At 44.5% G+C, this 19,013-nt stretch overlaps 1 protein-coding gene across 2 annotated transcripts in view; it reads right to left on the bottom strand.

The window, feature by feature from the left end:
* FMN2 (formin 2) overlaps positions 1–19,013 on the bottom strand; it is a 631,532-nt gene that overhangs the window by 188,380 nt on the left and 424,139 nt on the right. For both annotated transcript variants that reach the window (XM_073560097.1, XM_073560098.1), the window contains exon 13: positions 7,828–7,948. In XM_073560097.1, the coding sequence (XP_073416198.1) occupies positions 7,828–7,948 (121 nt within the window). The remainder of the gene's footprint in view (positions 1–7,827; positions 7,949–19,013) is intronic.

Here is a 19,013-nt window from a genome sequence, read left to right as displayed (position 1 = left end):
TCCTTTGGCACACTATTCTGACAGGCGAGCAGCGCAGCCTGATGCTCCATTCTCTTCACCTAACAAAGGATCATCGCTTTGGGGCTTGCAGTAGCCGCAAATGCTAAGTACAGTGGTTGTGTCTCACAACCATAATAGGGGAGTGAATTTTATTTATATCTCACGAATATTCCCTTATCTCGGTTAAGACCCTCTGTGCACTCTATATTCCTTCTAGCTACCTCATTGGCTTGTTTCAGGCAGACATATTCTAGGGAAGATGGATACGGCATTCCTTTCATGGTTTCACAGTAGCATCTTTCATATAGAAGATCATCGAAGTCGGCGTGCATGGTCATCACTGTGGTTTCCATGGTTTTCATCATCATCTTCTTAAGGCTATTACAATCAAAACACATAGGATAGCTATTCCAAATTTTTTGAGTGCTCTTTGCCACCTATCCCACAACCCAAACCAGGTGTCCCATTGATCCTTTACTCCTGAGTTTTGGGATAGTTCTTCTGGTAGGTCAGTAAGGCCTTTAAGTGCTCTGGATATGCTCCCATCCGGGGCTGTGTTGTCAGGTATGTAAATGCAGCAACTAGTACCTATCATTTTGCAGACTCCACCTTTTTCTGCCAGGATCATGTCTAGGGTCATCCTGTTCTGGAAGGCCATAATGGATGAGGGGCCTAGTTGCTCAATAAGTCCCTTTATAGCATCTCTAGTGTAATTAACAAACCTTTGTTGATTATAGTATACGTAGTTTATCAATTTTACATTCTTGTTTATTCTAATCATGGGGAAGATTGATTCAGATCCAGATGCTACCTCATTTCTGATATGGGGGGTCAAAAGAACCTTGTAGTTCCCTTTTCAACTTCTGGGGGAGGTGGTCATCTTGGAGTATTTGATCCCAGCTGGGTAGATCAAATATATGGAAGGGCATAAGGGCTTTTACAATAGCACATCGTCCATTCCATGGGGTGTACAGTCTGGGCCTAATTTTCATGTCACCACATAGCCAATACACGTCAAGCAACTGGTAAATGTGGCCTACCAACAAGGAATCGTATGGGCTTCCTTCCTAGACCTGGATGAAATGATCACTGTAGTCAGATGGTAACTTATATGTACCTTGGGAGCATCACATTCAAAACAGGTGTAATTTCCTGGATAGGGGATGATCCTATGGTAAGTTGATTCCTTACTTTGGTAAGGCGGGTATAAATGGGATACAGCTTGGCATTTTTGTGAGGTACCTTGGTGGTTGTTCATGTACAGTGATAGGGCACATGTCAATCCCTCTTCATCTACCCTCTGGTCCATTCGGAAAGGCACTGTGCCTAAATGAGGTCGGGCAGTGGTGCAGGCTGTGCATGAGGAGCGATTTGCATTCATGACAATGTATCTTACCCACTTGAGCCCCACGTTGGGCAACAAATTGTTGAAGCTGCCACACTAGGGTGTGGCTCTTCTTAATTGTCTGTGGCCAAATTGTATCTTTGAGAGATTTTACATGCACGGAGAAAAATCACTTGTTACTGACGACACAGTCACTAGCAGCAAATCCATTTATTGATCGGAAGATACATCCTTTTTGCTAGGAGTCAGATTTCGGCCATTACTAGGCAGGAATCTAGACCCTCACATGCTGCAGTCTCCTGCTCTTTGTTTAAAGCAAAAGGAGATTGCAGAGGAGATTGCTTCACAGCAACTCTCTCCGGAGGCTAAGTCCTTCGTCCATTCCTCTGAGCATGCTCATTGAACGATCGCCCATTGGAGTTCAGGAGTCAGGTGCTCAAGTCCTGCTCCAGATTCCATTGGCTCAGCTCAGAGATCTGGAAGTCTTTGGAAGGTCCCGTTTGCTATAAAAAGCGCGCATGGCTGTTCCGCCATGCGCTAGTATAGTCATACTTGCTGCTGTGTGTATGTGGATGGATGCATGGACCGGTGAATGACTCATTTGAAATCCCCTTCCTTTGATATTATGGCTGTGTGAGGGAATGAGTTATAGCCAGTGAACAGCGCCAGCGAGCCATTGCTGCACTATTTCACCTGCTAACGTCTAACATCGCGCTTGCGTTACTGCGGTGTTACCTTGCGACAAGTCTCACGCTGCGCTGATGTAGCAGCTATTGTTTGCATCTGCAGTTGCAGCACAGTTTTCCATGAGAGTTTACGGTAGGTCCTGGCGGAGTGAGGGCCTTTTTTTAACTACTCCAGTGACCATATACCGCTCGTGCACCGCTGAGTTCCTGTGTTCTGAACAGGCTCAGCGTTGTTATATTTTCTTTATTGGCTCTGTGCGTTTAACAGAGATTCCTTGTGCACCTGGGTGCTATCTAAACCCTGCGCACATTACCGCCAGATTGCTGTGCGTCACTTAGCAGTGGTTTCTCCATCTACCGCACGGTGGACCCCGAGTGGCGAAGGCACTTCATTTATAATTTTTATTTAGTGCCTTCCGCCACTCCCAACATTATACTAGCGCCAGGGTCTGGCTAGTGATGGCAGAACAGCAGCAACTTCTGCTGTGTGTGCGGCAGCTCGAGGGTCGCTTGGCTACTCTTGAGAGGGCTCTCGCAACTTCACAAGCCACTGATGCTGGTGTACAGGCACTCATAGACGCGGTAGGACGTATGTCCATGTCCACCCTTGCGCCGACAGTTACCTGCCTCCCGTTGCCTGATAAATATTCTGGTGATGGCGCCTCCTGCAGGGGTTTTATCAGCCAGTGCTTAATCCAACTGGAGCTGCTGGCTGCGCAATTCCCTACAGAACAGGCCAAGGTGGCCTTTATTATTTCCCTACTGTCGGGCAAGGCGCTGGAATGGGCTACGCCTTTATGGGAGCGTGGTGACCCTGATATTCGGACCGCTGCCCACTTGCTAACAGCCATCAAGCAAGTTTTTCTCGGTCCACGGGTCACACACGACACCTCTCTACAGTTGCTTGCCTTGTCTCAGGGATCCCTCTCCGTCAGCCAGAATGCCGTCCGTTTTCGGACACTGGCGTCCGAGCTGGAGTGGTCTGACAAGGCACTGATTCCGTTTTTTTGGAGAGGTTTAGCGGAGCACGTCAAGGATGCTCTCTCTACTAGAGAGATCCCTACTTCTCTGGAGGAGTTAATATCCATCTCCTCCCGTATTGACCTCCGTTTTTCGGAGTGCGGTATGGAGCGTGCCCACTCCAAACGGAGAGGTACTCTGGCTCCCAACTTTTTTGAGCCTCTGGAGCTGCCCGAGCCAGAGGTTCTACCTCCAGAGCCCATGGAGGTGTCTCGCGCCGTTTTTGAGACACGCCCGGCTCAAGAGTCCATATGCGGTTGTCACCAACTACACGCTGCTTCTCAGGAAGACAGCGCCCTGCAATGGGCAGATTGTGAGTCGGTCGGTGAGACCTTTGTTCCTCCTCGCTTGCGGCCTAAGATTCTCACGTGGGCACACGCGTCCAATGCGGCTGGCCATCGTGGCTATATGCAGACCACGAAGTCTCTGGCCGGATCGTATTGGTGGCCGCACAGGGCTCGGGACGTTAAAAAGTTTATTCGGGCATGCACCTCATGTGCTCGGGATAGTCTTCCCAGATGGAGTGTGGCGACGGCCGCTGATACACGGTGCCGCTCTCCTAAAACTCCCGCTCCCATCATCTCCCAGGTGTCCCTTTTGAGACCTGGCGACCTTGCTCCCGCTGATACCTTCCGTGTGTCCCGGTTTTCTTTGTCACCTACCAGGACGTCAGGCTCGCCTTCAGACGAGTCTGAGGCCTATGCCTCTCTCGGGCACAGGCTGGTGGCTCGGAAGGTTCAGGGAGGGGGGCCTTAGGAGGGGGGGTAATGTTAGGAGTCAGATTTCGGCCATTACTAGGCAGGAATCTAGACCCTCACATGCTGCAGTCTCCTGCTCTTTGTTTAAAGCAAAGGAGATTGCAGAGGAGATTGCTTCACAGCAACTCTCTCCGGAGGCTAAGTCCTTCGTCCCTTCCTCTGAGCATGCCCATGGGACGATCGCCCATTGGAGTTCAGGAGTCAGGTGCTCAGGTCCTGCTCCAGATTCCATTGGCTCAGCTCAGAGATCTGGAAGTCTTTGGAAGGTCCCGTTTTCTATAAAAAGCGCGCATGGCTGTTCCGCCATGTGCTAGTATAGTCATACTTGCTGCTGTGTGTATGTGGATGATGCATGGACTGGTGAATGACTCATTTGAAATCCCTTTCCCTTGATATTACTGCTGTGTGAGGGAATGAGTTATAGCCAGTGAACAGCGCCAGCGCGCCATTGCTCCACTATTTCACCTGCTAGCGTCTGAGAGACGTTTTTTAACTACTCCAGTGACCATATGCCGCTCGTGCACCGCTGAGTTCCTGTGTTCTGAACAGGCTCAGCGTTGTTATATTATCTTTATTGGCTCTGTGCATTTAACAGAGATTCCTTGTGCACCTGGGTGCTATCTAAACCCTGTGCACATTACCGCCAGATTGCTCTGTGTCACTTAGCTGCGGTTTCTCCATCTACCGCACGGTGGACCCTGAGTGGCGAAGGCACTTCATTTATATTTTTTATTTAGTGTCTTCCGCCACTCCCAACACTTTTATAGGTTCTCAATTATCAATGTAAATCTGTTGTTAAACCCCCAAGTCTTCCTTCTTTTAATATGCATTAGCTTTTATGATTCTATTTTTCCCGTTACCGTATTTTGCGGTTTATAAGACGGACCGGATAATAAGATGCACCCCAAATTTTGAGGAGAAAAATAACTTTTTTTTTAATAAAATGGTGGTGTTTCTTATAATCCATGCGTCTTATTGCTTATCAGAGGTGGTGGCTGTGGTGAAACAGGGTCCCAGGGTCGCTGCTGGCGGAGGCAGGAGTGGGGTGATGCTGTGGACCCCAGACTGGGAGAATGGGGTGTTCGGATGTGCTGGTGTTCAGTAGTGCGGGGGCTTCACCGACATTTTGTGAAAGCCCGCAGTTCCCACACTTCCATGGTTTACTATGCGGTGGACTGCGCGAAAATGGCTGCTGGGGAGGTGCATGCGCAGATGGAGATCTTGGCACTGAGATCTCATCTCCCGAGATCTCCATGTGCGCATGAGTCCACCGCTTAGTAAACCATGGAAGTGTGGGGGCTCCCGACTTTCACAAAATGTCGGTGAGTCCCCGCACCACCGAACACCCGCAGGGTCACACATCTGAACACCCCCTCTTCCCAGCCTGCAGCAACGCTCTATTCTTGCCTCCTCCAGCAGCGCCCCTGCGACCCTGCTCCACCATGGCAGGTAAGGTATTTTTGCATGTTTAGACACACCCCCATTTTTGCCCAAAATGGGGGGGGGAAGTGCGTCTTATAATCTGAATAATACGGTACTTTTTATCTATTAGATGAGTAGACACGTTGTCATATCAGAGTCCACTTGAGTGTTGTATAACGTGTTGACAGGTATGACTTAGAGCACATACACACATCAATTAATATCTGTGATTCTTATACATATTCAGCAAAGCATCCATTTTGAATATCTTCGTATTCAAATAATGTCCTTAATAAGATCTGTAAAGTCCAGCCGTTGGCTCCTTTCGCTACTCCAGGGTTCAAATTATTTGTGCCTGTGTATCTAAGATTACCTCTGTTACAGGAACATCATGATTCCGTCATCAGTGGTCATCCTGGGGTCACAGTTAGGCGGAAATCCATTACTAAACTTTTTTGGTGGCCGTCTATGCATAATGATATTAAAAAATTTCCATCAGCTTGTAAAGTGCTAACGTGTGTCATAACTGGCCGGCTGGGAAATTGGCTCTACTGCCAATTCCAGAAAGACTATGCTTCTCTGCCCATGGATTTCATCACGGATTTGCTGATGATGGGTGGGAAAACTACTATTTGTCATGCTGCTGCTATGCAGGTATATGCAAGCTCCACTAGATGGCAATAGAGCGAAGGGAGGACTGCACACAGCAAGGGCAGACCTGCAGTGCAGCAGCGAGGCTGCCACCAGGTGGCAGCAGAATAGTCAACCATGCCGAGTCAATGTTAGTCTGTAGCACAGTACCAAAGGAATAAACAAACACAGAGTCAGAAGCAAGCCAAATTGGTCAGTACCGGTCAGGAGCAGATATGCTAATGACAGGAGACAAACAGCAAGTCAGGGTCCAAGCTGAGTCAGATACCAGGGAGTCCTAAACATGAAAGGGAAACACTGAGTTGGGAAGGGGAGTGGGGGACAAACAGACACGGGCAAAGTCAGCAACAGCAGGAGGACAAATCAGGGTACTACCACAGTCAGATACTCACGCCGTAGGCAGAAAATATAACTGACATAGCCTGCATGACCCAGCAGGAATGAATAGCAAACCTGAATTCAAAATGAGGCCAGGCAACATTAGCCCTTGACATGATCAGCCCAGGAAAAGGGCAGACAGGGCCCAAAACCCAGACAGGATCATGACACTATTTGGGTGGAGGTTGACCAATTCAGCAAACACACTTTTTTGTTCCTTTGTCAGAGTTACCTAATGTAGAGACACTCTCCAGGTTATTTTTCAGATTGTAAGGCTACATGGGATCCCTGTTAAAATTGTGTCTGATAGGGGAGTGCAACTTGTCTCTAAATTCTGGGGGTCTTTTTGTAGTAAACTGGGGATTGACTTGTCTTTTTCTTCTGCCTATCACCTTGAACCCAAAGATTAGACAGGTTACAAATCAATCTTTGGAGCAAATTTTAAGGTATTTTGTAGCAGCTCAGCAGGAGGACTGGTCCTCATTCTTACCAAAAGCTGAGTTCACCTAACAGTTGGGTCAATCAGTCTATTTAAACCTTGCCATTTTTCTGTAATTATGGTTTTCATCCCCATTTGGAGAATTTTCTAAGATTGGTTCTAAATGTCCCGGGGTGGAGGTGAACGTACAGAAACTTGGGGATGTCTGAAGGAAAGTTCAAAAGCATATTGAAGTTGTTCAGATTCACCAAAAACGGAATGCAAATAGAAATGCTCAGTGGGTCTTGTCTTTAAAATTGGTGATAGGGTTTGGATGTCATCTAGAAATAACAAACTTAAAGTGCCGTCGGCGAAGCTAGGTCCAAAGTTGATTAGTCTGTATGAGATTCTGGAGGTGGTCAATCTGGTGGCTTTTAGATTAAAGCTTTCTCCATCCTTTCGCATCACTAACGTGTTCCATAAATCCCTAATAAAGGAGTTTGTCCCTTCAGCAGTGTCTCCCTCATCCCCACCTCCTCTGGTTTCCCTCAATGGTGGCTTGGAGTATAAGGTTCAGAGGATTCTGAATTCTCATAGGGTTCAAAATTCCCTCCAATATCTCATCCACTGTAGAGATCCTGGGTCCCAGCTCAAGATGTGAAAGACGGTCTGTTAGGGCTATCCATCTGAAATTTCCTGGGAAACCTTGAGGTCCGTTGTTGGTTTTTTGACTGACAGCTAAGCCACCCAATCTGGGACTGTGAGGTGCTGAATTCCTTCAAGTGTTCCCTGTTCCCTCCTATTTCACTGAGTTGTCTGTCCCAGATGGCTGGCTAGCAGCTCTGTGTGCCTGGTGCTCTAACTTCTGACCTTTTGTTTTCAGGACCCTGGATTCACCTACTGGCTACACGTTTGTATTACCCCTTTTGTTTTGACAAACTCTGACCTTGTGATCCATACTCCGGACTGTGACCTGACTACACCTTTTGTCTTACACCTTTGTATATGACGAACCCTCTTGGTATTTGGCCCTGGTCCTCATGACTACCCAAGCTTCACGGCTTGTTGATGAATAGTGACTAGCATCACACTTACTTAGTATATTAGATCACAAGACTTATAAAAAGTTGTGTAGATAATTTAACATACCCTGTACATCTTTCTTTAATTTACGAAGATCCTTCACAAAGTCTTCAAACTTCATTTGCGAGGCTTGAAACAGATCCTGAGGTTCGGGCAATATGAAAGGGTTTTCTTCCTTTCCAGCATTCTGAAAGTTAATACAATGTTTCAGCATTTAGAACCAACCAAACATCCATCTTTTATTAATCAACCACAACAGAGCATAGTTTAAATTGCCAAAAATTACAAATTTTATTATGCACAATCTGCTACAGGGTAATGTCCAGAAAATACAATATATACAAAATAACATAACAGGGATATGCCTCCTGACGAAGAAGTGAAACGTGCGTTGGGGCGACGGGGAAGCCAGCGTGACTAATACACATTATTTAAGTGCCCTTTTGGAGTTTCTCCATTTATTTTAACATACTGATCTAATTAGTTGTATACTATTAGATTACCAAAAGGTGTTGTTTATACATACACACTAGCGGCATGTTCTGAGACTAGACTATCTACATACTTGAATACAGGCAGTGCCTGTTTGAAACAAAGGAGTTTTTCCTTTTATTTGAATACGCTCATCTAGTCAGTGCATATTATTAAATTGCCTGTTGTTCACACAAATTAGTGGCATGTTCTGAGACTGAACTCTTTATGTAGTTGTTTACAGGCTGTGCCTGTTTGAAATAAATTATCACAGTTCAAGGTAATTTTAATCTCTTGGGCAAATGTGCACTATGGCTCCCTGTTTGGACAGCAGTATTCCTGTTATGTTATTTTTTTATATATTGTATTTTCTAGACATTACTCTGTAGCAGATTGTGCATAATAAAATCTGTAATTTTTGGGCAATTTAAACTATGCTCTGTTGTGGTTGATTAATATTGATTTGAGTTTTTGCCGTAATAGTTATTTATTGGGTTTCTTTTCGTGTTGTAATCCATCTTTTATGTAATAATTATTCTTCATTTATCAGTAATATATACCATAGAAAGTACATTATGATGGAACATATGATGGAATTCTGTGTATTAGAGGGCAACTAAAGGAGGAAGAGAAGGCTAAAAAAGTTGTGCAGTTATACTGTTTATGAAGTTATGGCAGTCATGAGAAAATCTAACTACACTTTCTTTGAGTTCTATAGTTTTACATATCAGTATTTAGTAGATCTTAAAATTTTGGTAAATACATCCCCAGATGAACAACATGTGACAAATTAGAACGTGTCATTATTTAAAGGTAATCTGTCAGCAGGTTTTTGCTAAGTAATATGAAGACAGCATGCTGAAGGGGTTAAAACCGATTTCAGTGATGTCTCTAATCAAGTTCTGAGGTTTTGTTTACTTACAATGATTGTATTGGCACCAGTAGCTTAGTAATTGCTGTGACTAGCTAGTCAGTGAGCTCTGGTCCCATACGCCCCCTCCTGTGATAAGCAGCTCATTGTCTATGTACTTTGTACATGAAGAGCCTGTTGGATGCCGGTTTAGTCTAGATCAGTGGTTCCCAAACACCAGTCCTCGTGGACCCCAACAGGTCATGTTTTCAGGATTTCCTTAGTATTTCACAGGTGATGGAAGTATCATCAAGACATCAGGAATTCTCTCACATGTGTAACACTACGGAAATCCTGAAAACATGACCTGTTGGGGTCTGCAAGGACTGGAGTTTGGGAACCACTAGTCTAGATTATTTTATGGTGTAAAAAGATCATTTTTTGACAATTAAATAATTTGCTCTTTTACATCAAGAGCCAAGTTTTTTTTTTATATTTTTTAACAGTATTTTATGCAAATAATGAACACTATTAATTTTCATTTACCAATTTGGGACATTTATTTTTTAAAAGTGCAATCAAATGTGCTTACTGTAAAGGTTTCTTTTACATTTTAGTCACTTTGAAAAAAAAACCTTCACTTTTGTTTTACCTACAACATACAAATGTACTGGAATGTAAAAATGCTTCTCTTTATACCAACACAATATGCCTGTCAAGAAAAAAAATAGCTCTTTAGACAGAAAATCCTTCTATATTGGACGTGCAGCTTGTGGCTCAAAGCTGAAGTTATTTTTCAAAATAATCTGATAATTAATTATATATGAAAGCATCTACAAGCATCTACTGATTATAGAGTGTTGCAGGGGGACCCTCCTCCAACATCTTTGAATCAAAGAAGGAGAATCTAACTAGAGAAAAAGTGCAGTGTCTTAGGTACATTCAGTGCTACTGGGTCCCAATCCTCCATGAACTGGTTGCACCTGTGGTATGTCCACCCCTGTACCCAAGCACATCAGCAAATCTACATCTGAATGTCTATAGCTCCTCCCTCAATCTAGATAAAGCTGATCTCTATCTGCAATTTTGCCAGCTAGTTTAGGGCATAGCATGACTCCTTACTCCATGGTCCCTTCCTAAGTACAAAATGTAAGCCTATTCTCCTGCATACCAATTGGGATTGTCAGGACCAAGTGAACATGCAACCAGCAAGACAAGAAGAGGTGTTAAAGGGAGCCTGTCAGGTCCCCCATGTCCTCCAACCCACCAGCATTTGTACATTTGTAGCTACTGTAAATACCCTGTCTAACCAGACCTTTATAGTGTTTAACACCTAAATACATGTCTAAAAAAGTCTTTATAAACTTTGTTTTTCATTTGCTAATTAGCTTTTAGACTATTCTATGGGGTGTTTGTTTTTAGAAATGAAAGAAATTCCAGCTCCCCAGTAAAGACATCTTGAGAATCGTAGCACGGAGCTGCCATGTCATGGCGTTAAACAATTCTAATGAGAAAATTGTCCAGCTCCACGATAAAGTAAAAAAAAAACAAATTCTTTACTCACTAGAAAATGTTCAAATAGACTAAGGGTGCTTGGACACCAGAAACGCGTTGATAACGCAATATTTTGCACCACCTATGCTGATATTTTTATACTCTATTTAAAAATTTTCTAGTAAATAAAGAATTTGTTTTTTTGCACTTTATCGTGGAGCTGGACTATTTTCTCATTGGAGGTGTTTGTTTCTCCAGACTAGTTGTATTATTCAGGATGTTATCATGCCCTTGTGATGTGATACCATAATTTGCAAGAGATGGCTTCAGCTTCAGCTGTCTACAAATCTTGCCATTGCACCCTGCTTTCTTTGCCCACATCATTGCACCTCTTAAGCTGGGTGTACACTTCCCGGATTCAGAGGTGCACTGCACATGTCCTGACGTGAAGATGACGCTTTCCTCACTTGCGGACATGCGCAGTGCGCCTCTGAAGCCGGTAAGTATATACCTGGTTTCAGAGGTGCAAAGACCTGGGCAAGAAAGTCGAGAGATTTTCAGAGAACTAGGGATCACTATGTTTTGGTACATCTGTTTTAAGTTGCCAAATTGGAGCCATGCTGAAAAAAAATTGTTGGCTGTTGTTGCATTAACCTTTTTTGACCTACCTAGCAACAGCCCATTTCTTGTTGGTTCCATATTTTTCAAGGGTTAGGAAAGTGTGATTAAACATTTTTGCAAACTTTATACATAATATTTTTGGTTAGTGAAAAAGTGGTACTAGCATGTGAGTTTGTAATGTGAATTTAAAAAAAAACATAATATTTTAAGAGATGGTCCACATCCTTCTTGAAGAAACGAGTGTTATTGCAATGTGAACTGCGATGTATAATGTGAATTGTCACTTGTGTTGATGATATTGATATTGTGAATTGCCGATAGTAGGAATGACAAGAGTTAATAGTTGAGGCGAGCAGTGAAGAGTTAGGCTGTGTGCACACGCTGCGGATTCCGCTGCGGATTAATCCGCACGGATTTTGCAAAAACCGCAGATAATCCGCAGGTCCAAAGACCTGCGGATTATCTGCGGTTTTGCCTGCGGTTTGGTCCTGCGGATTCACTATCTCCACAATGGTGGAGATAGGAACCCGCAGCGGTTTCCGCAGAAAGAATTGACATGCAATTCTTTCTGCGGATTCAAAACCGCAGCAAATCCGCGCGGTTTTTTCCGCAGCGTCGGCACAGCGTTTTTTGTTTTTCCATTCAAATGAATGGTACTGTACACCGCAGCTAAAACTGCTGCGTGTCCGCAGCGGCCAAAACCGCTGCGGAAACGCAGCGGAATCCGCAGAGTGTGCACACAGCCTTAAGCTGAAGGGAAAAGAGACAGTTCCTGTCAGGAAGGGATCAAGGGCCTGGAGTGAATAAAGAAAGGACCTAATGTCCAATGTGAGCAATGCCTCATTCTTGGGTGTCCCTAGCAGTGAAAAGAGACTGGGAGAAAGAGACAGCATGGTTTATCGGAGACAGGTCCTGAGAAGGGACATTTGGCAATAAGGCCCAGAATTTGCAACTCCTAAAAGTAAAGGTCCTATGCAGGTTGTAGTATTCAAGATAAAGAGAGTGCCTCTGGCAGGAGTTCCAGAGTGTAAGAGAGAAGTCCTTCAATTGTGAAACATCTGGTCCTGACCAACCAGCAACATCGGTTACATGTGGCCTGCATGAGCATTTCGCCTTCACAGTCCACACACCCAGCCAGATTCTCATCCTGCATCAACAGTAGAATTGAGCGAAACAGGTCGGTCAGGTTCATAAGTTGCCGACTTATGGCAAAGTCGGGTTTCACCGACCGAAACCCGACCACAGCGTGAAGTCAGCCATGCGGTCAGCAAAACAAGCGCCAAAGTCAGATTTCCCATAATGCGTGCACGTGACTCTTTTCAGCCACTGCGCAAGGACGTACACCGTGGGCAACAAGATGACATGTGCAGCGTCGAGAGGGAGAGAGAGAGAGATTTCGCGCACTTTAAAAAAGCGGTCCAGTATGTAGGTGTGTTTACTGTCCTCCACTCCCTGCCGACTTTGCTTCCCCATTGACTTGCATTGGGTTTCGTGTTTCAGTCGGACCTTCGATTTTTCACGATAGTCGGCCGATTTCGTTCGACTCGACTTTTGAGAAACTCGCGTTTCATGAAACCTGACTCGACCCTAAAAAAGGCAAAGTCGCTCATCTCTTATAAACAGTTGTCTGACATTGTTTGCTAGTCATTAGTTATGATTGCATCGTTCATCATTTAAACTTAAGGTGGGGAGGTTATATCTCTAAAAAAGGGGCAAGAGCACAGGGACAGATGGATTTGCAGCTCATTTTAAAATCACTATTATCTTCCTTTCTGATAAAGTTGCTCAATAGCATTTCTTCACAGTGTCCATTCCCTAGGTAGCGGTGACGTCACTGAGCTTGTGCGTGCTGCTTTCCATTCATTCCCCAGTAGTTTACAGTCCGAGCGGTCGCATTAGCACCGCTCCGCCTGTAAACTTATTAACCCCCAGAGATTGATTTACGTCGTGGGACTTGACTGAGCGCCGGACAGGTATGCTATATTGTTGGTTTGTTTGTTTTTTTATATTTTTTTACAGGTGATCAATGGCTTCAAGGTGGAATAAGCAGTCTAATAAAGGTGGGAAAAATGTGTGGCGTATTATTTCATCATAATACTTTATTTGTAATGTGTGTGTGTTTAAGTAACCCTTTATTTACTATAGGATTAGTAATGGAGGTATCTTATTGATACCTCTCCATTACTAAGCCGGGCTTAATGTCACCTTACAATAGCAAGGTGACATTAACCCCTTATTAACCCCACTTGCCACCGCTACAGGGCAAGTGGGAAGAACCCGACAAAGCTCCAGAATAGGCGCATCTAATAAATGCACCTTTTCTGGGCTAAAAGTGTCTGTAGTTTACTGAGCTAAATCCTGCTGACCGGTTCGCTTAAGTCCATGTTGATCCAGAGGAAGGGAAAAACCACATCAGCAAACACTAATGGCTCCATATCAGTGGAAAATTACTTCCCTACTCCATATAAGGCAATCAGACTAATTCCCTTGACCAATGTCCTATCACAGAATCTAGCTCCCATAACCTGTAATATATTTTTCAAGAAAGGCATTCATTCCCTTCTTGAATTTAGTAGTGAATCAACCATTGCAACTTCATGTGGCAGAGTGTTCCATAGTCTCACTACTCTTAGGCCTCACATCTGCGCATAAATCAGATGAGTGCAATCTGATAAAAAAAATGGATTGGCCTTGTATCAATGTTGTTCAATGAGTTTGCTCAGATCTGCAATTTTCTCAGGTGGAATGCGGATGAGAAAAAAATCTTAACATCCTGCGAATGGCTGTGTATATCTGACGAGAGTCGTCAATACATGATGGTTTCAATTCTCTAAGACCTTTTTCACACATCCGTGTCTCTGATACGTGTGGTGACAGTTTTCAGACGTAGTTAGTGTGTTTTCACGGACCATGTGTCCGTGTGCAAAACACGCAGACATGTCCGTTTTAACATGGACACACGGCCCGCAACACGTGCTGCACGTGAGCACGGACGGCTGCCAGGGCAGGCAGCTACTGTAAGCCGATGTTCCCCTGCATGTGGTGCTGAACTCAGCTGTTATTCTCCCCTGCTCTGCCGGCAACAGCTCTGCCGGCAACAGATTGCCTTATATGGAGTAGGGAAGTAATTTTCCACTGATATGGAGCCATTAGTGTTTGCTGATGTGGTTTTTCCCTTCCTCTGGATCAACATGGACTTAAGCGAACCTGTCAGCAGGATTTAGCTCAGTAAACTACAGACACTGTCAGGTTGGCGCTGTTATACTGTTTAAAATGATACCTTGGATATCGAAATCTATCTTGTGGTGATTGTTTAATCTTTATTTGTAATTTTAAGTAAGGCCGGATTCACACTTTAACGTATGGAAAATCGGTCGGAGTCTCTCTGACGAGACTCACAGGAGTGTAATGCGAGTGTCATGTGAGTACAATCAGATTCCTCACATCTAGCATCTGATTTACATCCGAATGCAGTGTGAGTGCTATCTGATTGCAAAGCGTTTTTAACATGAGCTTTTACATACAGCAATTCTCTGTCATTTACACATCGTTTTCAAAGGAAATATCCTTCAAAACACACACATACTGTATCTATATATATAGATTAAATCCTGGCAAATCATCTGCCGCATACAGTATAATCACAGAGTGACAAATTAGAATAGAATAGATATATACACATAGAATATATATATAGTGACACACATACAGGTGCATCTCAAAAAATTAGAATATTATCAAAAGATTAATTTATTTCAGTTATTCAATACAAAAAGTGAAACTCATATTATATAGAGCAGGGGTCCTCAAACTACGCCCCACGGAGGACATTTATCCGGCCCCTTGGCTCCTGGGCTTGGCCAACATTGAACTTCAGTACAGTTCAATGTCGGCGGGCCCTGTAATCGCAGGCGGAATGACAAGAGGTGGCAAGGAAAGGCGATGCGATGCCACTCCGGAAGACTTGTGGCCCTCCTTATGCAGCATAGATGATGTAATTGTCATCACATCACCTGCACGGCCTGATGATGTCACGCTGCCTGTGCAAGATGAAGACAGAGTCAAGCAGGCGCCTTTTCAGAGCAGCGGGGGACATAGGTGAGTACTGGTATTTTTTTTTTTTTTAGCGCAGGGTCCGGGCTATCATGCCTATTGGGGACCTATGCTGCCCATTCGGGACAATTACCTGCCTATTAAGGACATTTACCTGCCTATTGGGGACCTATGCTGCCTATTGGGGACATTTACCTGCTTATTGGGACATTTACCTGCCTTTTGGGGACATTTACCTGTCTATTATGGACATTTACCTGCCTACTGGGGACATTTACCTGCCAATTGGGGTCATTTACCTGCCTATTGGGGACTGTCGCATCACACCAGTCTGAGCATATTGTGTCGTGGCTGACCACCACCGTTGCTGTGAGCGCTGGGTTATGTTCGCCATTTTTGCTGTATTCATTGTGATGGATCTAGGCTGCTGTGCACACACACAGCAGCCCGGCCCTGCCCCAGGCTTTATAATTTGTACATCTGTGTCTGAGCCTGCATTGCCCTTCATCTGTGTTTGCTGGTTGGGCAGTGTGTGGAGGTTTAACCTGAGATGTCTGTGTTCAGACCTGGTTGGCCTTTATCTGCACTTGTTTCATCTGGCTGCACGGGAGCGATTCAGACATGTTTCAGGTACATGTGTAACAGATATGGTCTTGCTTTTAAAATATTCAGGTGGCCGTAATGGCACAGTGAGTAATAAAAAATGTAGAGTAGGACCCCCCACATGAGATTGCCTTGGCACGGCGGCTCAATGTATTGATCAATATTTTGCCAAATGTCTCATTTTGATTACAGTTAGATGTCAATATGTGCATTGCATGTCATGTTATGCGTTCTGACCATCGGCAGCGCTGGCTTCTCTCTTTTTATATTTGCATATTGCGTCGTGGCTGATCACCACTGTTGCCGTGCGCGCTGGGTTATGTTCGCCATTTTTGCTGTATTCATTGTGATGGATCTAGGCTGCTGTGCACACACATAGCAGCCCTACCCTGCCCCAGGCTTTATAATTTGTACATCTGTGTCTGAGCCTGCATCGCCCTTCATCTTTGTTTGCTGGTTGGACAGTGTGTGGAGGTTTAACCTGAGATGTCTGTGTTCAGACCTGGTTGGCCTTTGTCTGCACTTGTTTCATCTGGCTGCACGGGAGCGATTCAGACATGTTTCAGGTACATTTGTAACAGATATGGTCTTGCTTTTAAAATATTCAGAAGGCCGTAATGGCACAGTGAGTAATAAAAAATGTAGAGTAGGACCCCCCACATGAGATTGCCTTGGGGTGGCTCAATGTATTGATCAATATTTTGCCAAATGTCTCATTTTGATTACAGTTAGATGTCAATATGTGCATTGCACTTCATGTTATGCGTTCTGACCATCGGCAGCGCTGGCTTCTTTCTTTTTATAATTGCATATTGGGGACATTTACCTGCTTATTGGGGACCTATGCTGCCTATTGGGACATTTACCTGCCTTTTGGGGACATTTACCTGTCTATTGGGGACTTATGCTGCCTACTGGGGACATTTGCCTGCCTATTGGGGACCTATGCTGCCTATTGGGGAATTATGTTGCCTATAGGGACATTTACCTGCCTATTAGGGACATTTGCCTGCCTATTGGGGACCTATGCTGCCTATTGGGGAAATGTACCTGCCTATTATGGACATTTGCCTGCCTATTGGGGACCTATGCTGCCTATTGGGGACCAATGCTGCCTATTGGGGACATTTACCTGCTTATTGGGGACCTATGCTGCCTATTGGGGAAATGTACCTGCCTATTATGGACATTTACCTGCCTATTGGGGACCTATGCTGCCTATTGGGGATATTTACCTGCTTATTGGGGACCTATGCTGCCTATTGGGGAAATGTACCTGCCTATTATGGACATTTGCCTGCCTATTGGGGACCTATGCTGCCTATTGGGGACATTTACCTGCCTATTGGGGAACTATGCTGCCTATGGGGACATTTACCTGCCTATGGGGACATTTACCTGTCTATGGAGGACCTATGCTGCCTTTTGGGGACATTTACCTGCCTATTGGGGACATTTGCCTGCCTATTGTGGACATTTACCTGCATATTGGGGACCCATACAGCCTTTTGGGGACATTTATCTTCCTATTGGGGACATTTACCTGCCTATTGAGGACATTTACCTGTCTATTGGGGACCTATGCTGCCTATTGGGGACATTTACCTGCCTGTTGGGGACCTATGTTGCCTATTTAGGACATTTACCTGTTTATTGGGGACCTATGCTGCCTATTGGGGACATTTACCTGCCTATTGTGGACCTATACTGCCTATAGGGTCATTTACCTGCCTATTGGGGACTTATGCTGCCTATTGGGGACATTTACCTGCTTATTGGGAAACTATGCTGCCTATTAGGATATTTACCTGCCTATTGGGGACATTTACCTGTCTATTGGGGACCTATGATGCCTATTGGGGAAATTTATCTGCTTATTATGGACATTTGCCTGTCTACTGGGGACATTTGCCTGCCTATTGGGGACCTATGCTGCCTATTGGGGACATTTTCCAGCCTATTGGGGAACTATGCTGCCTATAGGGACATTTACCTGCCTATTCGGGACCTATGTTGCCTATTGGGGACATTTACCTGTCTATTGGGGACCTATGCTGCCTATTGGGGACATTTACCTGCCTATTATGGACATTTGCTTGCCTATTGGGGACATTTACCTTCCTATTGGGGACATTTACCTTCCTATTGGGGACATTTACTTTCCTATTGGGGACATTTACATGCCTATTGGGGACATTTACCTGTCTATTGGAGACCTATGCTGCCTATTGGGGACATTTACCTGCCTATTGGGGACCTATGTTGCCTATTTGGGACATTTACATGTCCATTGGGGACCTATGCTGCCTTTTGGGGACATTTACATGCATATAGGGACATTTAGCTGCTTATTGTGGACCTATGCTGCCTATTGGGGACATTTAGCACAGAATAACAAATGTGCAAAAATACCCTGCAGTAAAAACTATAACAATAATCAGCAAGTGCTGGTAAAAAGATGACAACAAATACAAGGTATTTAGTCGATACGTTTTTTTGCAAAAAAGTGTGTACCAAGCCACTCCACCTCGTCAAGGTAACCCTTAATGGAGCAGTCCCTATCTAATGTATTTAAAACCTGAACATATGAACAGTGTCTAAATGAACAGGATTAAGACAGGTGCTTCCTAGTATGGGCACATGGTGTAAGACGGCTCTTTATGTGCATGTCACACAAGAGAGGGGTGGGGTCACTCAAACCATGCAAAAGCAAGGGGAAAAAAAAAAGGAATTAAAAACACATGTGACATGCACAAATGTGAACAAGTCGGTCGGACAGTGTTCACACCACCCACTGACTGAAACACAAACAGAAAGCACAGAATAACAAATGTGGGTGGTGAGAACACTGTCCGACCGACTTGTTCACATTTGTGCATGTCACATGTGTTTTTAATCTATTAGGGACATTTACCTGCCTATTGGGGACCTATGCTGCCTATTGGGGACCTATGCTGCCTATTGGGGACATTTACCTGCCTATTGGGGACCTATGTTGCCTATTTGGGACATTTACCTGTCTATTGGGGACCTATGCTGCCTATTGGGGACATTTACCTCCCTATAGGGACATTTACCTGCTTACTGGGGACCTATGCTGCCTACTGGGGACATTTACCTGCTTATTGGGGACCTATGCTGCCTATTGGGAACTATGCTG

The sequence above is a fragment of the Dendrobates tinctorius genome, unplaced genomic scaffold, assembly GCF_039654945.1.
Source record: "Dendrobates tinctorius isolate UK_male_01 unplaced genomic scaffold, ASM3965494v1 ptg000293l, whole genome shotgun sequence".
NCBI classification, from domain to species: Eukaryota; Metazoa; Chordata; class Amphibia; order Anura; family Dendrobatidae; genus Dendrobates; species Dendrobates tinctorius.
Note: the sequence above shows the minus strand (reverse complement) of the source record. Positions and strands in the feature narration are given on the sequence as shown.